The 25,732-nt window shown below is 51.4% G+C and overlaps 1 protein-coding gene across 1 annotated transcript in view; it reads left to right on the top strand.

Moving 5' to 3' along the window:
* Window positions 1-25,732, top strand: part of LOC148164944 (voltage-dependent N-type calcium channel subunit alpha-1B-like) — a 58,303-nt gene that overhangs the window by 2,254 nt on the left and 30,317 nt on the right. Inside the window, 8 exon segments of the mRNA XM_088018948.1 lie at window positions 11,371-11,433; window positions 12,207-12,408; window positions 12,690-12,854; window positions 13,157-13,271; window positions 13,661-13,767; window positions 23,162-23,278; window positions 23,679-23,744; window positions 25,101-25,192. Coding sequence (XP_087875074.1) covers window positions 11,371-11,433; window positions 12,207-12,408; window positions 12,690-12,854; window positions 13,157-13,271; window positions 13,661-13,767; window positions 23,162-23,278; window positions 23,679-23,744; window positions 25,101-25,192 — 927 coding nt within the window.

Genomic DNA, 25,732 nt, shown 5'->3' with positions numbered 1-25,732 from the left:
ATCCTGGGATGGGTCTCTGCTCAGCTTTCTCAGATGAGCACCTCAGGCAAGGAGAGGAAGTGTGAGTGCTCACCTGTAACTGAGGATGGTGTCCGGCTTCAGGTCTCATGGGCAGGTGGATTCCTCATGTGGCTCATTTTCCTGATAGTGTTCAGGGTGCAGTCAATGGACCCCTGGTCCTTGGCATCCTGGCTGTGCCAGAGCCCTGGGGCACCTTTTCCCCCGGGGCTTTGGACCAGGAAATCGGAGGGAGTCAGTGGTGAAAGCGTCAGTGTAGGCCTTCGTTTCTGCCCTGCCGAGATGGACTGGTGACTGTGATAACTGCTACGGAAATACGGAGCAGGAGACAGGGCTGGGGTGCTGTAGGGGAGGTAAGGGTGGTGCTTGCTATTTACATAGAGCCATGTGGGACTTCACTAGGAAGGTGATCCTTGAGTCAAGATCTAAAGAAGGTGAGGGATATCACATCAAGAGCATTCTAAACGGAAGGAAAGCATGTGCAAAAGTCCTGAGGCAGGAGCATACCAGGTATGTCCAGAAGTAGCAGGAAGGCCCTGTGGCCGTGGGAGACAGCCTAGGACATGACCTCAGGGAGGTGACAGAGGGAGACAGAAAGCCATTGCAGTGCTGTGACCCCATGGGACCCTGTTTCACTGGGCCATCCTGGCTACAGTGTTGAGAATAGATGACAGAGGATTGAGGATGGGCAGGGAAGGTCCATGATGAAGCTTTTCCAGGAACTCAGGCAAGAGATGGCCTTTAGTGTGGACCAGACAGGTGGCCTTGGAAGCAGTGGTCAGTCCTATTCTGAGTACGTTTAAGATGGAGCTTACCAGATTTGCTGATGGGTTAGATACTGGGAATGGGAGAAAGGAGGAATTGGGGTAACTCCCAGCTGTGGCTGGTTGTCCTGAGCGAGGAGAAGGAGGAGGTTTCTGGGGGTAGGAGGTCGTCTGTGTTCTGCATGCTCAGGAAGGTGTCTTTCACGGTGGATCTGCTGATGTGCGTGTCCAGGAGAACATTTAACATCTACTCCCTCAGCAACTTTCAAGTACAAGTATCCCCCAATTTTTAAAAGTTCACGGTACACATGGCTTTTTTTTTTTTTTTTTTTTTTTTAAGACCTATGTCATTACCTGGCTTCATTACCCGGAATCCTGAAGAGGATTTTGCTCTTATGAAAAAAGTCGAAAAGTGAGCATTGCGTTCATCATCTGTTTTGCGGGGAGCCACTGCAGGGGCAGCGTGCACCTCAACCAGGTCTTTCCTGGGAACCGCTCTCCGCGTCCAGCCCCCAGCACTTTGAAATGTGTCTGTGAGCATCTGCTCTGCTTCATCTCTATTTATTTTGGGCATCTGTTAGGAAGTTGTGTCCCGAGGCCTAGGAAAAGCCAAAGAGAAGTCGTTTTTGGAGTCTGAGTACGCTATTTTTTTCTGTATAAATGAATGGTAATTCTTCCTTTGGTCTACACCATTCTTGCTGTGTAAGGTTTCCTTCCTAGGAAGGAAGGAAACTACTTTCAAATAGCGGGGGAATCTGTACCCCATCCTGCAGGGTTAGCTTTAGTCTCCATGCTGCACAGAAGGTTCCATGACTTATGCATTTTATCACTCAAACATTGTGCCTTTTTTTTTTAAAGATTTTATTTATTTATTTGAGAGAGTGAGAGAATGAGAGATAGAGAGCATGAGAGGGAAGAGGGTCAGAGGGAGAAGCAGACTCTCTGCTGAGCAGGGAGCCCGATGTGGGACTCGATCCCGGGACTCCAGGATCATGACCTGAGCCGAAGGCAGTCGCTTAACCAACTGAGCCACCCAGGCGCCCAAACATTGTGCCTTTGACCACCTTCCCCCATTCCTCCCCCATCCCTGGATCTGGCAACCAGCAATCTGTTCTCAGTATCTGTGCATTCAGTATTTTTTTTTCCATGTGGAACGTCCATGAATATCTGGTATTTGTCTTTCTGTGTCTGAGTTACTTAGCATAATGCTCCCAAGGTCTCTGTTTCTATGTCTGGCTACTGTGAAGAATGCTGCAGTGAACATGGGAGTGCATCTATCTTTTTGAGGTAGTGTTTTTGTGTTCTCCAAATAAATCCACCCAGAGCAATCACTGGGTCATGTGGTAGTTGTATTCATTTTTCCAGGAACCTCCATACTCTTTGTCACAGGTGCTGTACCAATGTACATTCCCACCAACAGTGCACAGGGTCCCCTTTTCTGCACACCCTTGACCACACCTGGTGTCTGTCTCTGGGACAAATGCCATCCCGACAGGTGTGAGGAGATAGCGGATTACGGGTTTGACTTATGTTTCCCTGACGACGATTAGTGATGTTGAACAACTTTTTCTGTGTCTTTTGGCCACCTGGGTGCCATCTTTGGAAAGTATCTATTCACATATTCTCCCCATTTTTTATACAGATTTTTTTGTCTGTTTTGATTTGTATGAGTGTTTTGTATATTTTGGATATTTGCCTTTTCTCACACCTATGATTTGCAGATTTTTTTTCTCATTGGGTAGGTCTCCTTTTAAGTTTTGATGGTTTCTTTTGCCATGTAGAAATTTCAGTTTGATGTCGTTCCCCTTGTTTATTTTTGCATTTGTTGCCTTTGCCTTTGGTGTCCGATCTAAAAGACTCTTTGCCAAAACCAATGTCGAGAAACTCACTACCTGTGTTTTGTTCTCAGAGGTTTATGGATTCCGGTCTTATATTCAAGTCATTCATCCATTTAAAATTTTTGTGTGTGCTGTAAGAAAGCGATCCAGGTCCATTCTTCTGCATGTAGTGTGCGGTTTCCCAGGACCGTTCACTGAAGAGGCAGTCCTTTCCCCGTTGTATATTTTCTGCTCCTGTGTCGTAAGTTAAGGCCATACATGTGTGGGTTAGTTTCTCAGGTTTCTTCTTCTTCTTCTTCTCCTCCTCTTCCTCTTCCTTCTCCTCCTCCTTCATTTTTTTGTTTTACAGTTTATTTTTTGGGAAAGTATTTTTCCTGTTGGAATATCTGCAGTGTGGACTTTATTGATTACATGTTCATACTATTTGTTAGGACATTTCTCTGACGTGTGTTTTTGTAAATGACTTGCCGGATTTATAGCTTTCAACAGGTTTAACATTTGGGCAGAACTACTCAAAATGTTATATTCTTCCATCAGATCAGAGATTGTGTCTGATTGTCTTTTGTGATGCTGTCAGTTGTGATGATTGATATCTCTGTTTCTTTTCCCTGATAGGTTTATTAAAGTGATTTTAATATTTATTAAAAACGTGGATTCTAAATCACTCTTATTTAATAATATGTGTTTATATAAAACAAGTTTAAATAAATGCATTTATTGGAATCAGCTGTTGAAACAGGACATAAATATTAATTCCCGTTCAGAGTTAATAATAATTATATCAGAGCTAAGTCTAAATATACCTTTAATGTACTGACTCTAATGAGTAAACTTTGCCAAAAGTGCTATGATTATCATTTCCTGAGCTTTCTATTCGGTTCCATTGACCTGTGTGTCTGTTTCTATGTCAGCACCATACAGTTTTGATGAGCACAGCTTTGTAATCTAGCTTGAAATCCGGGCGTGTGGTGACTCCTGCTCTCTTCTTTCTCCAGATTGCTCTGGGTATTTGGTGTCTTCTGTGATTCCATACGAATTTTAGGACTCTCTTCTATTTCTTTGAATAATGGCACTGGAATTCAGGTAGGGATTTCATCACATCTGTAGATTGTTTTGGTTGCTATGGACATGTTAACATGATTAACTCTTCCGGTTAATGAGCAGGACGAATGCTTCCGTTTATTTGTGTCATCCTCTGTTTCTTTGACCCATATACGCCCCCTCAACGTACATGTGTTTTTCCTTCCTTTTCCAACATGTGTGCAGTGTACCAGGTCTTTCTCATTCTTGGTTACTTTTCTCCTAGGTTTTTTTTTCTTGATGCAATTGTAAATGGCATTGCTTTCTTATTTTCTCTTTGTGAAGGTTTGTCATTAGTACACAGAAATGCAACAAGTTGGGACACCTGTGTGGCTCAGTTGGTTAAGCATCTGTCTTTGGCTCAGGTCACCATCCCGGGGTGCTGTCATCGAGACCTGCATCGGACTTCCTGCTCAGTGGGGAGTCTGCATCTCCCTCTCCCTCTGCTGCTCACCCTGCTTGTGCTGTCTCTCTCTGTCAAATAAAGTCTTTTAAAAAAGAAATGCAACAGGTCTCTGTATGCTGACTTTGTATCCTGCAGCTTTACTGAATTTGTTTATTCTAACAGTTTTGTTGGAATCTTTATGGAATTCTATATATAGTATCATGTCATTTGCAAACACTGACAGTTTTCCTATTTGGATTTCATCTTTTCTTTCTTTCTTTTTTTCTTTTTGTCTGAATGCTTTGGCTAGGGCTTTCAATACTGTGTTGAATGAAAGTGATGAGAGTGGGCATCTTTGTCTTGGTTTTTTGTTTTTTTGTTTTTTTTATTTTTTTTTATAATATGTTATATATTTATTCATGAGAGTCAGAGAGAGAGAGGCAGAGGCAGAGAGAGAAGCAGGCTCCCCGCCTAGCAGGAAGCCCGATGCAGGACTCGATCCCAGGACCCTGGGATTGTGACCCGAGCCGAAGGCAGACGCTTAACCATCTGAGCCACACAGGCGCCCTCTTTGTCTTGTTTTTGATCTTAGTGGAAATGTTTTCAGCTTTTCCCCCTTGGGTATGATGTCAGCTGTGAGCTTTTCATATATGGACTTTGTTATCTTGAGGTATGTTCCCTCTATACCCAGATGGTTTAGTTTTAATCATAAATGCATATTGAACTGTCAAGTGTTCTTGTTGAGGTACAGCGGAATGTGGGGGTTTGCTGGGATAGGCGTGCAGATTTCTCCAGGTCAGAGACCTTTCTGTAGTTCCAAATGACGCAGGATCCTTCTCGGTGGCAGCCTGAGTTCTCTCCTATTATTGAGGTGTCCCCAGTGCCCGGAGCTTTGTAGCCAGTACTCTGGGGAAAAACCCATCAGAACCCAAGCCAGGGTTAGGCTTCGGGACTACGGGCATGACAGGCCCGATCTGCTAGCACTGTGGCAGGCTTTCCAGGGGACTGAGTTGAGGGCATGAATCAGGATGAATGTCATGTCAGGGATTTTGGCCAGGGGGCCGCTGAAAGTGGGGGTTTGCTAGGATGGGCCTCCGGAGTTCCCAATGGCGAGGTTTCCTTCTGTGTGTCAGTCGGAGTCCTCTGGTATTGCTCAGTTGTCCTCAATCCCTGGAGTTTAGAGGAAGGCCTCTGAGGACAGACCCTTCAGAAGCCAAAATAGGGTTAAGGTTAGGGCTTATGTGCTTGGCAGGCCCGATCTACCAACACAGTGGTGAGCTTCCCGGGGAGCTGAGTTGTGGGCATGGGTCAGGGTGAGTGCCAGGCCCAGGATTTTAGGCCCGACCACTGAATGTGGGAGACTGATGGGGTGGACATGCAGGTTTCTCTTGCCCTGAATGCTTTCTGGAGTCCAAACGGTGTGGTTTCCTTCTGGGTGTAGGCTGAGTCTTCTGGTACTTCTCAGGTGTCCCATTTCCTGGGACTTTGGAGCCAGGCCTCTGGGGACAGATCCCTTAGAAGCCAACCTAGGGTTAGGATAATGGCCTAGGGTTATTTCAGCCACATCTGCCAACACTGTGTCATGCTTCCCAGGGCTCTGAGTTGGGGGATGGGTCAGAGTGAGTGTCAGGCTCAGGGTATGCCACCAGGGGACCCCTGAATGTGGGGTTTTGCTGGGATGGGCAAGTAGGGTTCTCCTGCTCTGAATGCTTTCCAGGTGTCCAAATGGCAGAGTTTCCTTCTGGGTGGCTGGCTGAGTTCTTTGGTATTTCCCATGTGTCATCAATCTCTGGGGCTTTATTGCCAGGCCTCTGGAGACAGAGCCCACAGAAGCAAACCCTGAGTAAGGGTTAGGGCCTGTGGGTGTGGCAGGCCCAATCAGCTTGTGCCATGGAATGCTTCCCAGGGGCATGAGTTGACCACATGGGTCACAGTGAGATTAAGGTGAGGGTTTGCAGCCACTGAAAGTAGGGGTACGCTGGGATGGGCGTGCAGAGTTTTCCTACTCTGAATGCTTTCTTGAGTTCCAAATAGTGTGTTTTCCATCTGGGTGGCAGGTTGAGTCCTCTCGTATTGCACTGGTGTCCCGAATCCCTGAGGCTTTGGAGCCAGGTCTCTGGGGAAAGAAACCTCAGAAGCCTACCTAGGATTAGGGTTAGGCCATAGGGGCATGGCTGTCGATGTGCCAGCACTGTGGCAAGCTGGGGTCTGAGTTGAAGGCGTGAATCAGGGTGAGTGTCAAGCTCAGGGTTGTTGGCCAGGTGTCCTCTGAATGTTGAGGTTCGCTGGAATTGGCGTGCAAACATCTCCTGCTGCGAATGCTTTCTAGGGTTCCAATTGGCATGGTTTCCTTCAGGGTGGCTGGCGGTGTCCTCTTGTATTGCTCAGATGTCCCCATCTATAGTGCTTAGGAGCCAGGCCTCTGGAGACACAACCCTAAGAAACCAACCTGTGTTTATAAGGCCTAGGGTCAGGGCGAACTGTACATGTCCACACTGGGGAGAGCTTCCCAGAGGTCTGTGTTGATGGCATTGTTCAGGGTGAGTGGCAGGGTCAGGGTCTGCTGCCAGGGGGCCAATAGATGTGGGTTATGACTGGGATGAGCATGCTGAGGTCTCCTGCTCTGAATCCTTTCCATAGTTCCAAATGGTGGATTTTCCTTCTGGGTGGCAGCGTGACTCCATTGAAATGGCTCAGGTGTCCTGAATCCTTGGGGCTTTGGACCCAGGTTCTGGGGACAGACCACTCAGAAGCCAACCTAGGGTTAGTCTTTGGGCTTAGGGCCATGACAGGCCTGATCTGCCGGGGCTGTGATGAGCTTCCTGGGGACTGATCTGAGGCCATGTGTCGGGAAGCGTCAGGCTCAGGGATTGTGGCCTGGGCACATTGCACTTGGGGTTTGTTGGGATGGACCAGCACAGTTCTGCGCTGAATGGTTTCTGGAGTTCCCAATGGCACGTTTTCCGTTTTAGTGGCAGGCTGAGTCCACTTGTACGGGTCAGGTGTCCTAAATCCCTGGGAACTGAGCCAGGCCTCTGGGGACAGACCCCTCAGAAGTCTCCATAGGATCATGGTTAGGACATGGGGGCATGACAGGCCCGAAGTGCCGACGCTGTGGCAAGGTACGGGTGTTTTGACTTAAGGGCGTTCATCAGGATGAGTGTCAGGCTCATGGATTGCGGCCAAGGGGCCGATGAACCTGGGGCATCCCTGGGATGGGCATGCAGTGTACTCCTTCTCTGAACGCTGGCCTGAGTTCCACATGGCGTGTTTTCCTTCTGGGTGAGAGGCTGAGTCTTCTGGTCTTGCTGGAGCCAGCCTTTGCGGACAGATCCCTCAGATGCCTCTGTAGGCTGACGGTTAGGACCTGTGGGCACGGCAGACCTGACATGCAAGCTCTGTAGCCTTCTCAGTGGGGTTTGTCTAGAGGGCGTGGGTCAGGGTGAGTGTCAGGCTCAGGGTTGGCCGCCAGAGGGCGCCAAATTTGTGCGTTGGCTGGGATGGGCATTCCGAGTTCTCGTGTTCTGAACGCTCTCCGGAGTTGCAAGTAGTGTGTTTGAATTCTTTTCAGCAAGCTGAGTCCTCTGGTGTCGCTCAGGTATTGGCATTCCAGGGGCTTTGGAGCCAGGCTTCTGGGGACAGAAACTTAGAAGCCAACCTAGGGATAGACTTACGGCCTAGGGTCATTTCATCCCTGATCTGCCCACGCTGGGGCAAGCTTCGGGGGGCGGGCGATCTGAGTTGGGGGCATGGGATTAGGGTGAGTGTAAAGCTCAGGGTTTGCGGGCAGGGGCCTTTGAAAGTGGCATTTCGCTGGGATGGGCACGCAGAGTTCTCCTACTCGGAAAGCTTTGCCCTGAGTTCCCAATGGTGCGGTTCCTTTCTGGGAGACAGGCTGAATCCTCTGGTATTGCTCAGGTGCCCCTGATCCCTGTGGCTTTAGAGCCAGGCCTCTGGGGCCAGAGCCCTCAGAGGCCCGCAGGGGATAGGGTTAGGGCCTAGGGGCATGGCAGGCCGGACATGGCAGCATCGGGGGTTTGTCTTGAGGGCGTGGGTCAGGTTGAGTGTCAGGCTCGGGGTTTGCCGCCATAGGATGCAAAATTTGTGCATTCCTTAGGATGGGCATTCAGAGTTCTCCTGCTCTGAATGCTTTCCGGAGTTCCAAATGCTGCGTTTTCCTTTTGGGTGGCAGCCTGAGTCGCTCGATATTGCACTGGTATCCCGAATCTGTGGGGCTTTGGAGCCAGGCTCTGGGGACTGACCCCTCAGAAGCCAACCGAGGGTGAGGGTTAGGACATAGGGGCACGGGAGACCTGACCTCCCAGCACTGCGTCGAGGTTCCCGGGGTGAGGGTTGAAGGCGTGGGTCAGCGTGAGTGTCTTGCTCTTCTTTTCGGCCGGGGAACCGCTGAAAGGGTGGGTGCGCTGGGATGGGCATGCAGCGTTCTCCTGCTGTGAATCCTTTCCGGAGTTCCAGACGGTGGGGTTTCTCACTGGGTGGCAAGCTCAGTCCTCTGGTATTGCTCAGGTGTCCCTTGCCTTTGGGGCTCTGGAGCAAGATCTCCGGGAACAAAGCATTCAGGAGCCAATCTAGGCTTGGGGTTAGGGCCTAGGGGCACGGCATGCAGAGTTCTCCTGCTCCCGGTGCTTTCAGAAGTGCCAAATGGCGCATTTTGCTTTGTGGTGTCAGGCTGAGTCCTCTGGTATTGCTCAGGTGGCCCAAATCCCCGGGGCATGGAGCCAGGGACCTAGGGAGAGTGCTCTCCGAAGCCAAGTGAGGGTTAGGGTTAAGGCCCAGGTGCACGGCACTCCTGGTCTGCGGGAACTGTGGCGAGCTTGGGATGGGCTGTATGTCTTGAGGGTGGGGGTCAGGTTGAGTGTCAGGCTCAGGGTTTGCCGCGAGGGGGTGCAGAAAGTGTAGTTTCGCTGGGATGGGCATTCAGAGTTCTGCTCTGAATGCTTTCCAGAGTCCCAGTGGCGGGGTTTCCATTTGGGTGGCAACCTGAGTCCCTTGATACTGCTCGGGTGTCCTGAATCCTTGGGGCTTTGGAGCCAGTCTCTGGGGACAGACCACTCAGAAGCCAACCTAGGGTTAGTCTTTGGGCTTAGGGCCATGACACGCCTGATGTGCCGGTGCTGTGATGAGCTTCCTGAGGTCTGGGTTGAGGCTGTGGGTTGGGGGAGCATCAGGCTCAGGGATTGCGGACTGGGCACATTGAACTTGGGGTTCGTTGGGATGGACTGGCACAGTTCTCCTGCTCTGAATGCTTACCGGAGTTCCCAATGGCACGTTTTCCTTTTTAGTGGCAGGCAGAATCTTCTGGTCCTGGTCAGGTGTCCCAAAGCCCTGGGGCTTTGGAGCCAGGCTCTAGGGACAGAGTGCTTAGAAGCCAACCTAGGGTTAGGCTTAGGGGCATGAGAGGCCTGATGTGCCGGCTCTGTGATGAGATTCCTAGGGTCAGAGTTGAAGCCATGGGTCAGGGCGGAATGTCAGGCTCAGGAATTGCAGCCTGGGCATATTGAACTTGGGGTTCGTTGGGATGGATGGGCACAGTTCTCCTGCTCGGAATGCTTACTGGAGTTCCCAATGGCACGTTTTCCTTTTTAGTGGCAGGCTGAGTCCTCTGGCACTGGTCAGGTGTCCCAGATCCCTGGGGCTTTGGAGCCAGGCTCTGGGGACAGAGCGCTCAGAAGCCAACCTAGGGTTAGGCTTACGGCTTAGGGGCATGACAGGCGCTTCCCTGGGTCTGAGTTGAGGCCGTGGGTCAGGTTGAGTGTCAGGCTCAGGTTGGCCGCCAGAGGGCACCAAATTTGTGCGGTGGCTGGGATGGGCATTCAGAGTTCTCGAGTTCTGAATGCTCTCCGGAATTCCAAGTAGTGTTTTTGAATTCTTTTTGGCAAGCTGAGCCCTCTGGTGTCGCTTAGCTATTGCCATCCCGGGGGCTTTGGAGCCAGGCTTCTTGGGACAGACGCTCAGAAGCTAACCTAGGGATAGGGTTATGGCCTAGGGTCATTTCAGCCCTGATCTGCCCACGCTGGGGCAACCTTTGGGGGGCAGGGGATATGAGTTGGGGCGTGGGTGAGGGTGAGAGTCAGGTCGGGGTTTGCAGGCAGGGGGCCGTTGAAAGTGGCATTTCGCTGGGATGGGCATGCAGAGTTCTACTCGGAAACCTTTGCCGCAGGTTCCCAATGGTGCAGTTTCCTTCTGGGATACAGGGTGAATCCTCTGGTATTGCTAAGGTGAACCCCTATCCCCGTGGCTTTAGAGCCAGGCCTCTGGGGCCAGAGCCCTCAGAAGCCAGCGAGGGATAGGATTAGGGCCTAGGGGCACGGCAGGCCCGATGTACCAGCACTGTGGCCTGCTTCCCTGGACGTTTGTCTTGAGGGCCTGGGTGAGGTTGAATGTCAGGCTCAGGGTTTGCCGCTAGAGGGCGCAAAATTTGTGCATTCCTTGGAATGGGCATTCAGAGTCCTCCTGCTCTGATTGCTTTCAGGAGTGCAAATGGTGCCTTTACTTTCTGGGTGGCAGCCTGAGTCCCTCGATACTGCTCGGGTGTCCCGAATCTTTGGGGCTTTGTAGCCAGGTTCTGGGGACTGACCCCTCAGAAGCCAACCTAGGCTGAGTGTTAGGACATAGGGACACGGGAGGCCTGATGTGCCAGCGCTCCGTCGAGGTTCCTGGCGGTGGGGGTCAAGGGCGTGGGTCAGCATGAGTGTCTTGCTCTTCTTTTTGGCCAGGGAACCGCTGAAAGTGTGGGTTCGCTGGAATGGGCATGCCTCGTTCTCCTGCTGTGAATCCTTTCTGGAGTTCCAAACAGTGGGCTTTCTTTCTGGGTGGAAGGTGAGTCCTCTGGTATTGCTCTGGAGCGAGCCCTAGGGAACAAAGCACTCAGGAGCCAACGTAGGGTTGGGGTTAGGGCCTAGGGGTTAAGGCCTAGGGGTTAGAGCATGGGGGTTAGGGCGTAGGGGTTAGGGCCTAGGGGTTAGAGCGTAGCGGTTAGGGCATAGGGGTTAGGGTGTAGGGCCTAGGGTTAAGGTTAGGGTTAAGGCCTAGGGTTAGGGCCTAGGGTTAGGGTGTAGGGTTAGGGTTAGGGGTTAGGGGTAAGTGTATGGGTTAGGGTTAGGGTATGGGTTAGGGTTAGGGTTCGGGTTAAGGTTAGGGTACGGGTTAGGGTATGGGTTACGGTTAGGGTATGCGTTAGGGTTAGGGTACAGGTTAGGGTATGGGTTAGGGTTAGGGTACAGGTTAGGGTTAGGGTATGGGTTAGGGTTAGGGTACGGGTTAGGGTACGGGTGCTCTGGGTTCTGCTGACACTCTTCACAGTGTCCACAGGAGAAGGGTGGCCCATGTGAGTGCTCACTGGCTCTTTGTAGCAGATCATGCTAGAGCAGAGGGGCAGCTTGGGCAGGGAGTCTCAAACTCTGCATCGTTTGTGTTCTAGTCTTCCAGCAAATACACCATACGCTCTTGCACCCACCAGGTAAGACATGGCTCTGCCTTCTAGGAGCGGGCAACCTGGAAAGTGGACGAGATTAAGACAAAGTACACAGCATAGTGATCTCTTGAAAATCGTTTTTGAGTGGCTGAAGGCCAGAGGGAGGATGGGTCTATTTGGTGTCTCCCTGTGCTACCCTTCTGGTCTCAGTTAAGGGTAGACAGAGGGATGTATGTATTCAGTGCCACATTGGATGACTGGGGACTTCCTTTGGGGCTGGGAGGACCACCACTCAGAAGGTGGGGTCAATGCTGTGCCAGAAGCCCAGGACTTTTAAAGGCAGGTGAAGCTGGGTATGAACTGGTGAGCTGGGCCTGAGCAGGTGTGAGCCAGGAGTAAGCAGGGCAGGGCAGAACTCCTGGGCCTCCACCTGTCCTGGGGTTAGGACCTCCCGTCCCTGGAGACCTCCCCTTGATGGCCCTCCAACAGCCCTGAGAACAAGCCCTACAGGGAGGGTAGTCTACCTCAGGAGACTGCGGTCCTGGGGCCCGCAGTGTTGAGCATCCCCTTCCTCTTGCCATCTCTGGGCTCAGATATGCAAGCCTCACCTGTGATACAGGTCTTGACTTTCCCATGGCTCTTTCCTCAGGGGTCCCCCTGACAGTTGGTGTTTGCCCTTGGTGCAGGGTCCTGAAACACTCTGTGGATGCCACCTGTGAGGAGCAGGGCCCAAGCCCTGGGTACCGCATGGAGCTGTCCATCTTCTATGTGGTCTACTTCATGGTCTTCCCCTTCTTCTTCGTCAACATCTTTGTGGCCTTGATCATCATCACCTTCCAGGAGCAGGGGGACAAGGTGATGTCTGAATGCAGCCTGGAGAAGAAGGAGGTGGGTGGCTCCCTCTTCTGCCCCATGTGCACGTGTGCATTGGATGCTCTGCTGGGCTCCCCTGATGGGCAGCATGGGCAGAACCACTGGAGTTCCCTTCCGCATGGGACTCGCTCATCACCGCATAGCTGGTGGCCAGCACAGGGGCAGGGAGGGACCGAGTGTGGCTGGTCAGGGCTGCCTGCGAGGATGGAAGAGACAGGTGTGGGGTGCAGTGGGTGCTGCATGTGGGGTTCCCCCCAACCCCACCATGTTCTCAGTGCTCCTTTGTCCCTGGGCAGAGGGCTTGCATCGACTTCGCCATCAGCACCAAGCCCCTGACACGGTACATGCCCCAGGACAAGCAGTCATTCCAGTACAAGACATGGACATTTGTGGTCTCGCCTCCCTTCGAGTACTTCATCATGGCCATGATCGCCCTCAACACAGTGGTGCTAATGACGAAGGTATGTTGGCCCAGCACGGGGGACAGTGGGTGCCAGCTGGGGTGTGAGAGAGAGAGAGAGAGAGAGAGCCATCGTTGCAGCTGATCACGTCCTGGTCAGCATGGGATGCCTACAGAAGCCCAGTGCCCTGGGTTCTCTGTGGGCTGAGATGGTGAGAGTGTCCTGGGAGGAAACGGGGAGAGCAGGGATGGGTATCCCTACCCTGGGCAGGCGTGCAGTTCTCTCTGCTCTGGCAGGAGGTCAAGGCTGGGGTGTCTTGGGGCAGCCGAACCTGCAGCCAATGGCACTTATTCCCCGTGCAGTTCTGTGACGCACCATATGAATATGAGCTAATGTTGAAATGCCTGAACATTGTGTTCACATCCATGTTCTCCATGGAATGCGTGCTGAAGATCATCGCTTTTGGGGTGCTGGTAGGTGCCTTGGCTCCCTCTTGGCCTTTTGGTGGTCTGCATTCTGGCTCCCTCTCTGTAGGGGGGATCTTCAGGGACTTGTAGCTTAGAGCTGGGAATTCCCCAAGCCCCCAGAGCAAATGTGACATTGCGGGGACTCCTGAGGAAGGGGCTGCTCCAATAGCCTGAGCTGCCTGAGCTCTGCCCCAGCCCAGTTCCTGGAGACAGGCGGGGCCAGCCTCCTCCTCTTTGGACACACAGCTCTCAGTTCTGCACCTGCCCAGACCCACAGGTGTTTGCTTACTCAGCTGTGGTGTCCCCCCTGGGTGGCCCATCTGTCCCTTTGCTCCTTTCTTGATTAGGGGTACTTCCTGCAACTCCTTGCCTGGCAGAACCCTTACCAGCCTTTAGCAGTAACTGCTCTTTTTTCTCTCCTGAACTATTTCACAGATGCCTGGAATGTCTTTGACTTTGTCACCGTGTTGGGAAGTATTACTGATATTTTAGTAACAGAGATTGTGGTAAGCAGTGTTTCCTGTCCTTCCTGCAGGGCCCCAGAATGGTTTCCTTCCAGGCAGTGCTCCTCAGTGCGCCTCCAGGTCCTGAGTGTTAGCCCCTTCTCTCTTGCCAGAGTTCCCCAGGAGCCCCTGGAAAGAAGGAGGCTCCTCTCCAGAGGTGGAGTTGGGGATTGGGTATTGTCTTGGGAAATGCTTTCTCTTGGAGAAGAAAGTGGTTTCCAAAAGGTCTTCTAGGCTTGTGGTCTGAGAGTCACCTGGGAGCTTCATTGTAACAACTGACCAGGAAGACAAGAATCTTTTAAATCTGTGTGTGTCTGACAAATCTAACAACTTGGCACCAAAGTATATGAACTAAAACCAACAAGAATTTAGAATATTTTAGAATATTAGGTTTGTTTTACGTGTGTGTGTGTGTAAATAAAATGAGATACTCATTCATATCAAACGTACACAGATTATATGTAAAAACTGACCAAGTGCTAAAATATGAAATTGTCTCAACAAATTTCAAGGAATCTGAATCATAAAGCAATATTCTTTGAGTACAATGCATTATGTCAGCATTAAATGGCAAAAAATCTCATCTCAGTCCTAAATGACTTCTCTAGGAGCAGACACTTAAGGTGGGGTTCTTGTACAAGTCATTTCTTAGGAAGCACTCCCGGGCAAGACCATGAGAGGGAAGTTTGGGGAAATGGACAGCTAAGAGAAGGGGGATCAGAAATGGATCTGGAGCCAAGTGCCGGGGTGCATCTGGGTCATCCCCGACGGGGGCTTGGAGACAGGGTGGTCACCCCTCAGAGCTGCAGAGCTCATGCCTCTGTACGGATTAGTCCACCACTAAGGGCTGCACCTGGGGGCTGCAGTTGTCAGATACCTCCAGCCCTTCTGAGTGCACCCCACGTGCAGGCAAAGCAGGCTCTGGCACCACTGGGGAGGAAGGAATATCAGACTCCTTGGTAACAGCACCGCACTGGAGTGCACGAGTGTCTGCTGTTACCCTGGCCCCACTCAGCTCTGCCCACGTCTCACACTGGGTTCACTTCCCTCCTTCTTCAGGATGATGCTGGTCACGATGTGTGGGAGAAGAGGGTTGGTAACCAGCTAGAGCTAGTCTGGGTTAAGTTGATGTTCATTAACTTATTCTTCCTAACCCCTTTTGGGGTCCCCTTACTGGTGGCCAGCCTTCTGCCGCTCTAGTTGCTGGACGGGATGAGGCAGCCCACACTGTCACCCTATGAAGCCCAAGTCCCTGCTTGTCACACCCTTGTGTGGTTCTGGCTGCCATAGTAGTCCAGTCGTAATTAAGACTGGTCATAGAGCACTAGAAAGGCCCTAGTGAACCCCCTGATTTCCAGATAGACTTCTTCCTACCCTATGTAATGGTAGCTCTGCCCTTCTCCATTCCCAGCATCCAGTACCCTGGCCAGCCTAGAAACTCTGCTCTGCCTGCTGATCTTACGGCATGAGGAGCACAAGTGACAGGGGCCCACCATGACTTTGGTGATCCACAGTGGAAGCCTTCCCTACCCCTTGAGCCAGGACCTCTAGATTTGCCAAACCTAAACTTATGGAGATGATGAGAACAAAGTCTGACCTGGGTTGCTAGAGGATAGTGAGAGGGGCCACCCCTACTTCCACCACTTGCTTTCTGGATCTGTGCGACAGTTGGACACCCAGTACCATCTCTTGTTTGTCAGTTCATCTTGAAGGACAATATCCCAACCCTGTGAGGTACATCACCAAGCCAGCATTTAATCTGTGTCTTTAAGAGGCTTTTTCAGTGTTTTATGAGGTTTCCACCTCCTGAATGATGTTGAATATTATATGCCTGTGGATCCCGAGTCACCTGTTCCTTTTGTACCTGCTTCTGCTTGCTCAGTTTAGAGTCGATGTTATGTGGAATCCAATATAGGTAAATCCCTGGTACTGGTGTGGGCCAGGGTATTCCATGGGCAAAGACAAACCCACACCCAGAGTATGAGTGATCCCAGTAGAGACAAATCACTGCCATTTCCAGGTGAAAGGATTCTCATGGAAGCAAATTACCACCAAGGGGCTGGCTGACAGCCTAAAGCATGGTGCATTGTAGAGGCCTCGTTGACTTCTCATAGTGGGCTGGGTGTTTAGTAGTGGTCATGGCTGGATCAGCCCATCCATGGGCTCAGGCACGGCCTTCATCTCAGCCATCATGGTCACTCCATTCAGGGATCTACTATGTGAACACTGGGGCTGGTGAGAATAGAGGCTGGCTGTCATCTGTTGGGCAAACCATCTCAAGGCCTGGTTTTTAGTGCCCCTACAGCTGTGGATGCTCTGTGGTGGACACTGATGTGTAATACAAGGACCTGCATGTCGCCTCCATTCCCTAGGCCCATCTGGATGCCTTTCCCCAACCTTTGTTCCCTCCGGAGCCCTGGCCAAGCTTTAGCTCTTGCATAAGGTCCTGTAATCCATACCACAGGCAACTTCTTTCTCCATCCGTGCCATGGCTGCTAGATTCACCACCTAGAACTCTGCCTCACCACTGTCTTCCAGCTCGTCTCTGTGTGGGGTTCTAGTGACACCAATGTATTGAGACAACCACTTCATGTAACAGGCTTGAGTTTTTCCTCCTGGCTTTAGTGATCATCCCATGATATGTTGGGGGTAGGAGTGAGCTAAGGAAGACAGGTGCAGCAAAGGTGCAAGGCCTGGGGCACTGGGCCACCTGTCATGAGACTGTGTCCTCTATTTTGAGTGAGGTAGGAAGAGGAGTGACATCATCTGGCTTTTCAGACCAAACCTCTGGCTGAGAATAGAGTGCAGGGCACAGGCAGAAGCAGCTAGGCAAGTTAGGGCTTAGTTGGGTTATCCCAGAAACAGACCCCAAGACAGGAGTTCAATGCAAGTCATTTATTTGGGAGGTGATCCCTGGAATACTAGGGGAACAAGGAAGTGGGCCAGGGAGGGGGGCAGCCAGTACATGGTCCTAAGAAGCCGGGTACCACTGTGGGTCCTCACTGGGAGCCCTGAGCCTCCATTATCCCCGCAAGGGGCGGGGTGACTGGGGTATTTTTCAGCAAGTGCTGTTAGCTACTAGTTGAAGGCTGCTGGGGAGAGGGGGCCAGAGAATGTTAATTCTCATGTCCTGGCCTGGGAAAATTCTCAAGGAAAAGTGATGTGGATGCTGACAATTGAGTATTGGGCCTGTGAGGATGGGAGTGCCACTGAATGCCACAGCAGGGAGCCCAGCAGAGGGTCTAAGGTGAGAGACCATCATTCTGGATGTATTTTCCAGTAGAGCTGCAGATGGGCCACATGTCTCTGTGAAAGTTGAGCAAGAATGGCATCAAAGTCTGAGCACTTGGGAACGTCGATTATCATTAATTGAAATGGGAAAGACTGTGGGTGGAACAGGTTTGTTGTGGACTGTTTGTACATGTGGACTGGATGCAGTTTGTACATGTTAGATTTGAGTTGCCTGTTGGCCTCCCTGAAGGAATCATCCAACAGGCCATTGGACAGATGGGCCTGGAGTTTGGAGAAGAGATTCATGCCAGTGTCATAGGATTGGGAACCATGAGCATATGAGATGATATCAGATCCATGAGACTGAATGAGATCAGTAAAGGAGAGAAAAGAATGAGCTACTGAGTTCTATGATGCACCAACATTTAGTGACAAAGGTGTGGCCGGAGGGCAGAGAGGTTATCCAAACCATTAGCAAAGGTTAGTGTGCAGAATGTGCAAGGCTCTTCTGTGAATCATTAAGAAAAACAAAAGCAACCGAATGGAAAAATGAACTGAAGGCATAATTGGGCATTTTACTAAAAGAATAAGAAACAGAAATGACCAATTAGCATAGGAAAAGCTGCTCACCCTTATTTGAAATTAAAGAAATGTAAAGTGAAATGACACTGAGATACCATTTCACACTCTCCGGTTTGTCAAACGTCAAACAGGAATTCCAGCCATGGCAATGGTTAGCAAGTGGGACAGCCAGAACCTCCACGCTACTGCTGGGGGGTGTTCGTTGGACAACCTTTTCGGAAGAGTGTGGCAGTCCCTGGAAAGCTGGACATATGCATGCCTGCAGCGACTTAGACACATAAGCCAGAGGGTGTCTGAGCAGGTGACCTGCAGACACTTTCACACAGAGGGTCGTGGCTACCTTGTTCACAGTAGCAGCGGAACGCACTGATTGTTAGGGGACGTGAACGTAGTAAAGTGCCACACGCACTGGAGGGTGGTGGTCTCCACATCAAGAAGGATGTTTTTCAGAAGCAGAGTTTGCTTGCCGTCAGCACAAGTTTGCCCAAGTCCGCGAAGGCTGCATACGGTAGCGTCCCATTAAAAAGGCTAAGAAAAGTCAAGTATAACGCATTTTAAGAGTTTGTCATAAGACAGTAAAGAAAAGCAATTATTAACAAGAATTAAGGGTAGCAACTACATCTGGGGAGGAGAAAGGGAGACAGGACAGGCTTCAAAAGTAATGGTAACATTCTGTTTTCTTTAAGCTGGGTGATGAATATATGGACATTTTATGATATTTCTTTGAAAATGTGCATCCGTACACATATTTATACATATTCTTTTGTGTATGTGGTATGTTTTATGGTTTTAAAAAATTAGTAATCCAAATAATGCGGGGAAAGTTCTGAGCTGCCATTTTCACACAAAAACCAAGGATGTTCTGTCACACCAACCATTGGCATTGTGGCATTGCCCAAGTGCTTCTCATCCAGAAATAGTTCGTACCAGTGTGGTTTCTGGGAGGAGCAAGCTGGCTGCTGATCCTTACGGGCCCCATCCTTGGACACAGGCATCTTTGTTCCCTGGATAAAGGGATCCAGACAGTGCAGTCCTGTCTGCAAGGGCACAGCTCTGGGGGTTTCCTCATGTGTGTGCCTCCTCGCCCAAGAGGGCAGACTGATGAGCAGGCATCAAGGGTGGGGGTTGCCAGACATGCAGAGAGCACGACGCCCAGCTGTCTTGCAGGGAAACCTCCACCTCCAAAGAGGCCCGCACACAAGGCAGAGACCTTCTGTAGCGCAGGTGGCTGGAGCAGCCCAGTGTCTGTCCCTCAGCTGTTGGACGCGCAAGGCCAAGGGGGCTTGTGGTTGTATCAGACCTTGCCTCAAATAAGCCCTCCATGGCCGCTGCCGTCGGCCCCCGATGCCTAGCAGGGCCGGTGGGAGGGCTGAGGAGCCGCTTGGCTTGGAAGGTCTGCTGTGCCCTGGCCGCTGGTGCTCTCGGAGCTCAGTCCTTCACCCAGTCCTGCCGAGAGGGGAAAAGATGAAAGGAAGTCGTCATGTGGATTAGTGGTGTCTTTATTTTTGTTCGTTTGTAGTCACTTCAGATGTTACTTTGTGATGTACTTTTTTTTCCTTAGGCAAAAAGATGAGTGTCAGTTCCCACCACCAACTTAATCAAAATAGAGTAATAGTCTTAACGAGGGTCACGTAGAGACAGGATTCCCAAGCAAGCATAAAACTGACATTGATTTCTTTGCCTGGAAATAAAAAAATAAGTGTCTGTGAGTCATCTTTGGATTTGTATTACAAACAGGAATGCAAATGAATGCCACCCTGTCTGCATAACCTACAGATTTCAAAAATATGTTTTGATTTGGTGCATTTTAAGCCAAATATGCAAAGTTTACTAAAATCCTCAAATTTTCCAGTGAGGTATTCAAAGTTTGAGTTTTTGCTTGTGTTGATGACTCATTTTCTCTTTTGTTTTCTGTTTTTGTTCTTGATTTACCTTAACCTACCTGCTGACTCACGCCATCCAACCAACAGACAATGCAAAAACCATGTCTCCATCTGTATGTTGCGCACCTGCTGCTCAAACATCCCAATTTGTAAATAATATGCAAATATCCATCCATGAAAACGTCACATATAGGAAACGGTTGGTTTCATGACTTTCAACAGTTCTTAAAACTCCTTGCTTTGCTTGCTCTCCTTCTGTTCTTCCTTCCATTTCCTGGGGCCCCTCACCACTGCCTTCCTGAGGGGTGTGGTCAGAGACTGGCAGTACACCCATCCCCTCTGGCCTCTTCTTCTCGGCTCCTGGGGTCCAGCAGGGGCTTCTGAAGGCCCTCCCAGGAGCCACTGGATTCAGGAGCTGGCCTTGGGTCTAGAGAGGAGGTGTAGGGTCCCCTGAGTGAAGTGGCCAAGTGCCCAGTGTTTCTTGTCGGGATCGGGCTCAGAATTGGGGAGATTTGTGTAGGACATGAGTTTGGACCTGATCCTACAGAGTCCATGGTTTCTCTTGCACCGTCTTCCTTCTGCTCCCTTCCCCACTGTACCAACATACAAGGCTGGTTCTCCCCGGTGGCCTCTGACGATGTCTCCTGTAACATTCTCCCTGGACATGCCCTTCCATAGGGAACCCTCTCTGGGTCTCAGGGCTGGAGGGGATTGGAGATTTTGTCTTCATGATTCAAAAAAGGGTGGTGTAAGGCCTGATGGAGTGGGAAGAGGGTCTGCCCCCAGAGACAGTGAAGCTCAGGGCTCTTGCACCCAGGCATCATTGGAAATTCACATAAAGTAGCAAATATTTGAGATTCCTGTTACAAAATGAACATTAATGATAAAGTGTTTCACAAGTAGAGCAGAAGATCTTGAGTTGTGAGAAAATGCCATTTGACGCCACAGAAATTTTCGACTCACTCAGGCCTTCTCGTGGCCTTTTCCCGTCCACTTGGGAAGAGCACCCCCCTCCCCCCGTGCCCTTCCTCATCCTCCAGAGCACACATCATCACCTGACATGCTGCGCATGTTGGGGTATACAGAGCTTTGCTTTTCTTCATCATCGTCCCATGAGAACAAAGCTGATTAGGAGAGCAGTTTGTTGCAGCATAGACTGTGGCCCCCAGCAGATGTGCACAGGTCACTTTGCTTGACCCTGACTGGAAACAGTGATGTACTTGGATGCAGGAGATGCCGATCCGGGTCTGAGGCCTGTTGATCCCCTTTGTGGGGGCCATGTTTCACAATGCCCGGCGTACCTTTAAATCCCTTAAATCTCGGACTCCTCACCGTCTGGGCACAATGTCCTAATGTCTCCATCTTGTGGATGAGGAAGCAAGGGGCTCAAAGGAACCAGGGACCAGTGTACCCTCAAGGTGAATCAGCTACCACATTGAGAGGTGCGATGATGCATCTTTGGGGTGCTCTAGACCTGTCCTGATGCAGAGGCAGATGGCAATAAGGAAGGGCCTGGCTTTGAAGTAGTAGGGGAAGTAGTAGGTGCTCTCTGGTGTGACAGAAACCACGGACTCTGGGAGGATGGGGCAAGCTATGTCCATCTCCGAGGGGTTGGCCGAGGCCAGAGGCGACTGTGCATAGCCGTGGGAGGCTGCCGTGTGCTTGCTGCCCCCTGCTCTCCTGCATGCGCTCGCATGGCGTTGCCTGGCAGCTCCCGCCCTGGGCACAGCCACGGAGTGCTCTGGCTGCCACACTGTGCTCAGAGTATCTGTGGCTGCTGTCGCCATCTATCCTCATGGCTCTCTAGGGCTGGCTGTCTGTTGCCACCCCCACCCCTCTCCCGAATGCCCACGGGAGCCCCGAGAAAAGACATCTGGGAGGAGGGGTGAGAACTTGAGTCTCAACAAAACGTAGCAGGTGACTTGTTGAGCTTTCCGTTCATGCACCATGTGGATGGACAGTGCCTTCCCCTGCCTTGTCTTCCATCCCTTCTTTCTCACCCAGAGCCTCGATTTTCCCCAATATCTCCAGGAAATCTTCTCGTCTGTGCCAGTGGCCTGAGAAGAGTGCTTTGGGCTGGGCAAATGATAACTGTGTTATCACAGTCTTGGCCCCTCCAGACCCAAGTGAGCAGGTGCTTTAGAGGCCGGGCCCTTGGAAGCTCCCTCCCGTTCCTCTGCTTTATTGTCTTGTACAAAGGATTTCCCAGCACTGTAGACAAAGTCTCCCTTCCATCTCTGTGCCCATCCTCCCGAGGTGACTGGCTCATTTGAGAACCTGGGGCCCATGGGGCAGGGGTGGATGTCTCTTGGCCATCCTGTACCACTGAGATTCTCTTTCCCCAGCACAAGCAGGTGAGGGAGCTCTAGGCAAACTGTGTGCCCTCCAGGGTCACACCTCAAGGTCCACTCCTGCCTTCTTGCTGATCTGGACCACAGTCAGCACCTCCTTGTGACTGCCAGACCTCCCACCCCATGGCTCCGACATCTAGCCCTCCAGCAGAGACAGTCTAGTCTCCAGCCACCCCGGTGGGAACTGAAGAGGCAGACAAGGGCTGGGTTGGGGCCACTGTCCTTAGAAGTAAGAGTGAGACCTGCCTCTCCACCAAAGGCCTCAGCCCAGCCTAGAGCAGATGGGCAGCCCTGGAGGGAGGGCGGCCAGCTCTCCCCAGGCTCCCCATGCCTCCTGCACGTGCTCTCCTACTGCTGCTCTCATTCAACACGTCGTGTTCTTTTCTCTTCATCTGACCACTGAATCTGGTGATACGATGTGCCTAGGCCTGAGCTGCTTGCATATGTTAAAACACCAAAGTGGCAGGAAGCTGCTGTCAGGCTGCGTGCGGGCACCTGGTCTCCAAGCAGACAGAGGGTGGGAGACTGCCCAGGGCCACAAGCACCCCCACGTCATGGACATCGTCCAGAGCCGTGCTCCCTGAAAGGGATGTGCCAATAACTCAAGGCGCCCTTGGGCCAGGGTGGAAGCCTCCCTCCCAGGTAATCTGTGGAGTCCAGAGTTTATTGCTTCTTTTTGTGCTTGATTTTGAACCTCTTGGATGAGGGAGCAGTGTTAGATACCCTGGGATCTCTGGAGTTGAGACCATTTGCGGATTTCATAAGTGGCTTCCGTGGTGTGGGCAGCAGGATCGCCAACACTTACCCTTCCTATGGTGACTTGTCTGCAGGCACCAGGAGCAGCCCCAGAAGAGATGTTTGCCCCTCTGCCAGGTCCCAGGCAGCAGGGGCTTTGCTAGCCGTATGGAGAAGTGAAGGGCCCTTCAGAGGCTCTCGGTGAAGAAGCAGCCCTGCCCGGCACTTGGATGGCTTGGCTGTGTCTTGCAAGAGGCGGTCAGTGTTAGAGGCCCATCCACAGTTGGTCTCCTGGCTCCACCTGGCAGCAAGGAGCTGCTTCTGAGAATTTTTCTCTCTCTCCCTCCCTGTTGGGTGCAGGGGGGCCTAAAGCGGAGGGGTTTCTTTGATTTGCTGCATGAGAAGTGATTTGCAATGACAAGCTTTACTTTTGGAAGGTTTTCTGGTGGCCGATTGCTGCTTATACTGTAGAGCAGTGACGTTTTGTTCGATCTCTCTTTGTATGCACTTTTCTTCGGGACCACAGCACGCCAGGGAGAGGTGGGTGGGGAGCAGCACCTGCAGTTGCAGGAGGCTGGTCTCCGCAGGTTAGAGAACAGCCTCTCTTCCCTACAGAACAATTTCATCAACCTCAGCTTTCTCCGCCTCTTCCGTGCTGCCCGGCTCATCAAGCTGCTGCGCCAAGGCTACACCATCCGCATCCTGCTGTGGACCTTCGTCCAGTCCTTCAAGGTGAAGCCCAGGCACGGCCCTTGTGCCCTGACCCTCCCCTGTGTGATGCACAGTGCTGTGGCCACCACCTCCTCCTCGCCACCAGAGCAGCCCCTCCTCGTGGAGGCTCCTTGTTGGCACCCGTTATCCTATTGTAGTTTACAAAGACATTTTAAGTGATCCAGAGAGCATCTTGGTAATGCTCACTGACTCTGAGGTGGGTTCTATGACTGATTATAGACGAAGGAACTGAGGCGGTCTCTTGGTGGAGGGGCTTCATGGTCAGTGGGGGTGGATTTGCGGTCGCTGGGGTCTGGGTGGCCCCAGAGACCCGGCCACCGTCCACTCTGCAGATGAGGCCCGAGCAAGGTAGCTGGGCAGCCCTCCCTGGAGCTGCCCTGTCCTCTGTATGTCTCCACAGGCCCTGCCCTACGTGTGTCTGCTCATCGCCATGCTGTTCTTCATCTACGCCATCATCGGCATGCAGGTGGGTGCGGCTGATGGGACAGGGAGCAGAAGGGGCCCCTGTGCCCTGGGGCAGAAGGGCACTGATCATGGTCATCAAATGGTATCAATGACAGATTGGCACTTGGGGAACATTTCTATGTTTGAAGCACTTTATGAACTTAATTCTCAGAAAGGCTGTTCTACCGATAAGGACACAGAGGCTGGGCACCACGGGTTTGGTCCTGTCACCCAGAGTCCACTAGTGAGGCGTAGCTCCACCGTCTGTGGGAAAATGCTCTGCTGTGCTCCTGAGTGGAACCCCATTGGGCTGTTAGGGTGTTGATGGGCATGTTTGATTGGGTGCCGGGCCCCCATGGTGGTGGAGCTTTTGAGCACATCTGCCTGGTGCTGAGTGGCCTGCAAAGCACCAGCTGGTCATTCTGTTAGTCCAGAGAGTTGACCTGATCCTTTACAGGAAGTTATATATTACAGAAGAAAAAAGTCAACAGGATCACACCAGATCACTGTACTGTCAAGTTCAGCTTGGATAAGTTAGAATGCCTTTATTTTGCCAAAGAACCCTTTGTCAGCTACTTGGAAAAACATTTAAAAGACAAAGCAGCGTTCCAGTTTTAAATCTTTGGCATCTGGCCACTTTTCAACAGTAGGATGGGAGATGGATCCAAATGTTAAATTATAGTGGGAGAAGCCATTGTCTTAAAGGGTAGCTGAAAACTGATTTTTAAACTCTATTTCAGGGATTGAAAAGGTTCTCTTCCTTTAAAATTTGCTGAGATCTGATGCTATTTAAAAAATATATATATTTGTGCCTGCTTTGGTTTGGGAATTTATAAGACCAGAAGGGTCACTGGTCTTTGTTTTTGGTGAATATGTGATAGTTCATAAATTTTTCAGCCAGATTCCAGATTTTAAGCCAAGTACAGTTACTGACTTGTTTGCATTCCTAACCCTAAAAATAAATCAATTAAAATGGATAAAAACCCCGTTGTGATATTTGCACAGAAATTTAGAAAGAAACTTTCAAGTTGACCTCATAGCTATTACCAATAAAATTACTGCTTCGGAGTCATTGATGACAGGGTGAAATTTCAAATGCTTCCTGTCTTATATATAGCGCAGCCCATGTAAACTTAGCTCCGGGTGGCATTTTTACCCGGCATGCGGACTTGCAGGTGTAGAGATGCGGAGCTGGGGGGGGCGGGGCAGTGACGTGTTCGGCTGGAAGTGCTGACCCCTCCACCCCCTGCCGCAGTGGTGGTGGCTAAGGGCAGCGTCCTGTGCCCTGTGGGTCCTCACGTGCACATATCCTCTTCTGCCTGGCCACAGCTCCTGAGGACCCAACAGGACCAGCCTGCAGCCTTCTTTCTCATTTCAGGTTTTTGGAAATATTGCCCTGGATGATGACACCAGCATCAACCGGCACAACAACTTCAGGACGTTTTTGCAAGCCTTGATGCTGTTGTTCAGGTGTGTTGTTTGGGGAGTCAGCGCAGGCTCAGAGGCTCCTCCGTTCAGGAGGGACAGGGCGTGTACTGACCCAGAGGGCCACCCCCTCCGACCCCAGCCAGTGCTGGCTTCCCCTCAGTGGGCCTTCCCAGCTTCTTCTCCCCTCTTCCTCCTTCCTTCCCTAAGGGTTCCTGGGTCTTGGGACAGATGGAAGGGAAGTCCATGAGGGAGGTCAACCTGAGAGCCCCAGGTGAGGCTGGCCTTGACCACCTCAGCTCAGATCCCTGGGGGTGGTCAGAAGGCCTCTGGTGAAGCTGCAGCCAAGGGTCTGGGAGGACAGAAGGTGTCCAGCAGGGCCTTTTTCGGTGTGCTGGCCATAGGCTTTGCATCTGCTCACCTTGTTGACTGCAGGGTCTGTGGGATCGGGGGTGGGGGCGGGGGCAGGGCAGGGGGACACAGAGTGTGCTACTCAGGGACCCAAGGAGCTCAACTGGCCAGAGTGAGTGCCTCCAGTGCCCCATGGCTCAGAGGACTGCAATTCCCTAGGCTCCAGGCTCCAAG

The sequence above is a fragment of the Eumetopias jubatus genome, unplaced genomic scaffold, assembly GCF_037043125.1.
Source record: "Eumetopias jubatus isolate StellerSeaLion01/CBP00866 unplaced genomic scaffold, mEumJub1_p1.0 scaffold_1, whole genome shotgun sequence".
NCBI classification, from domain to species: Eukaryota; Metazoa; Chordata; class Mammalia; order Carnivora; family Otariidae; genus Eumetopias; species Eumetopias jubatus.
The sequence above is the reverse complement of the archived record's forward strand: the minus strand, read 5'-3'. Positions and strand labels throughout refer to the sequence as shown.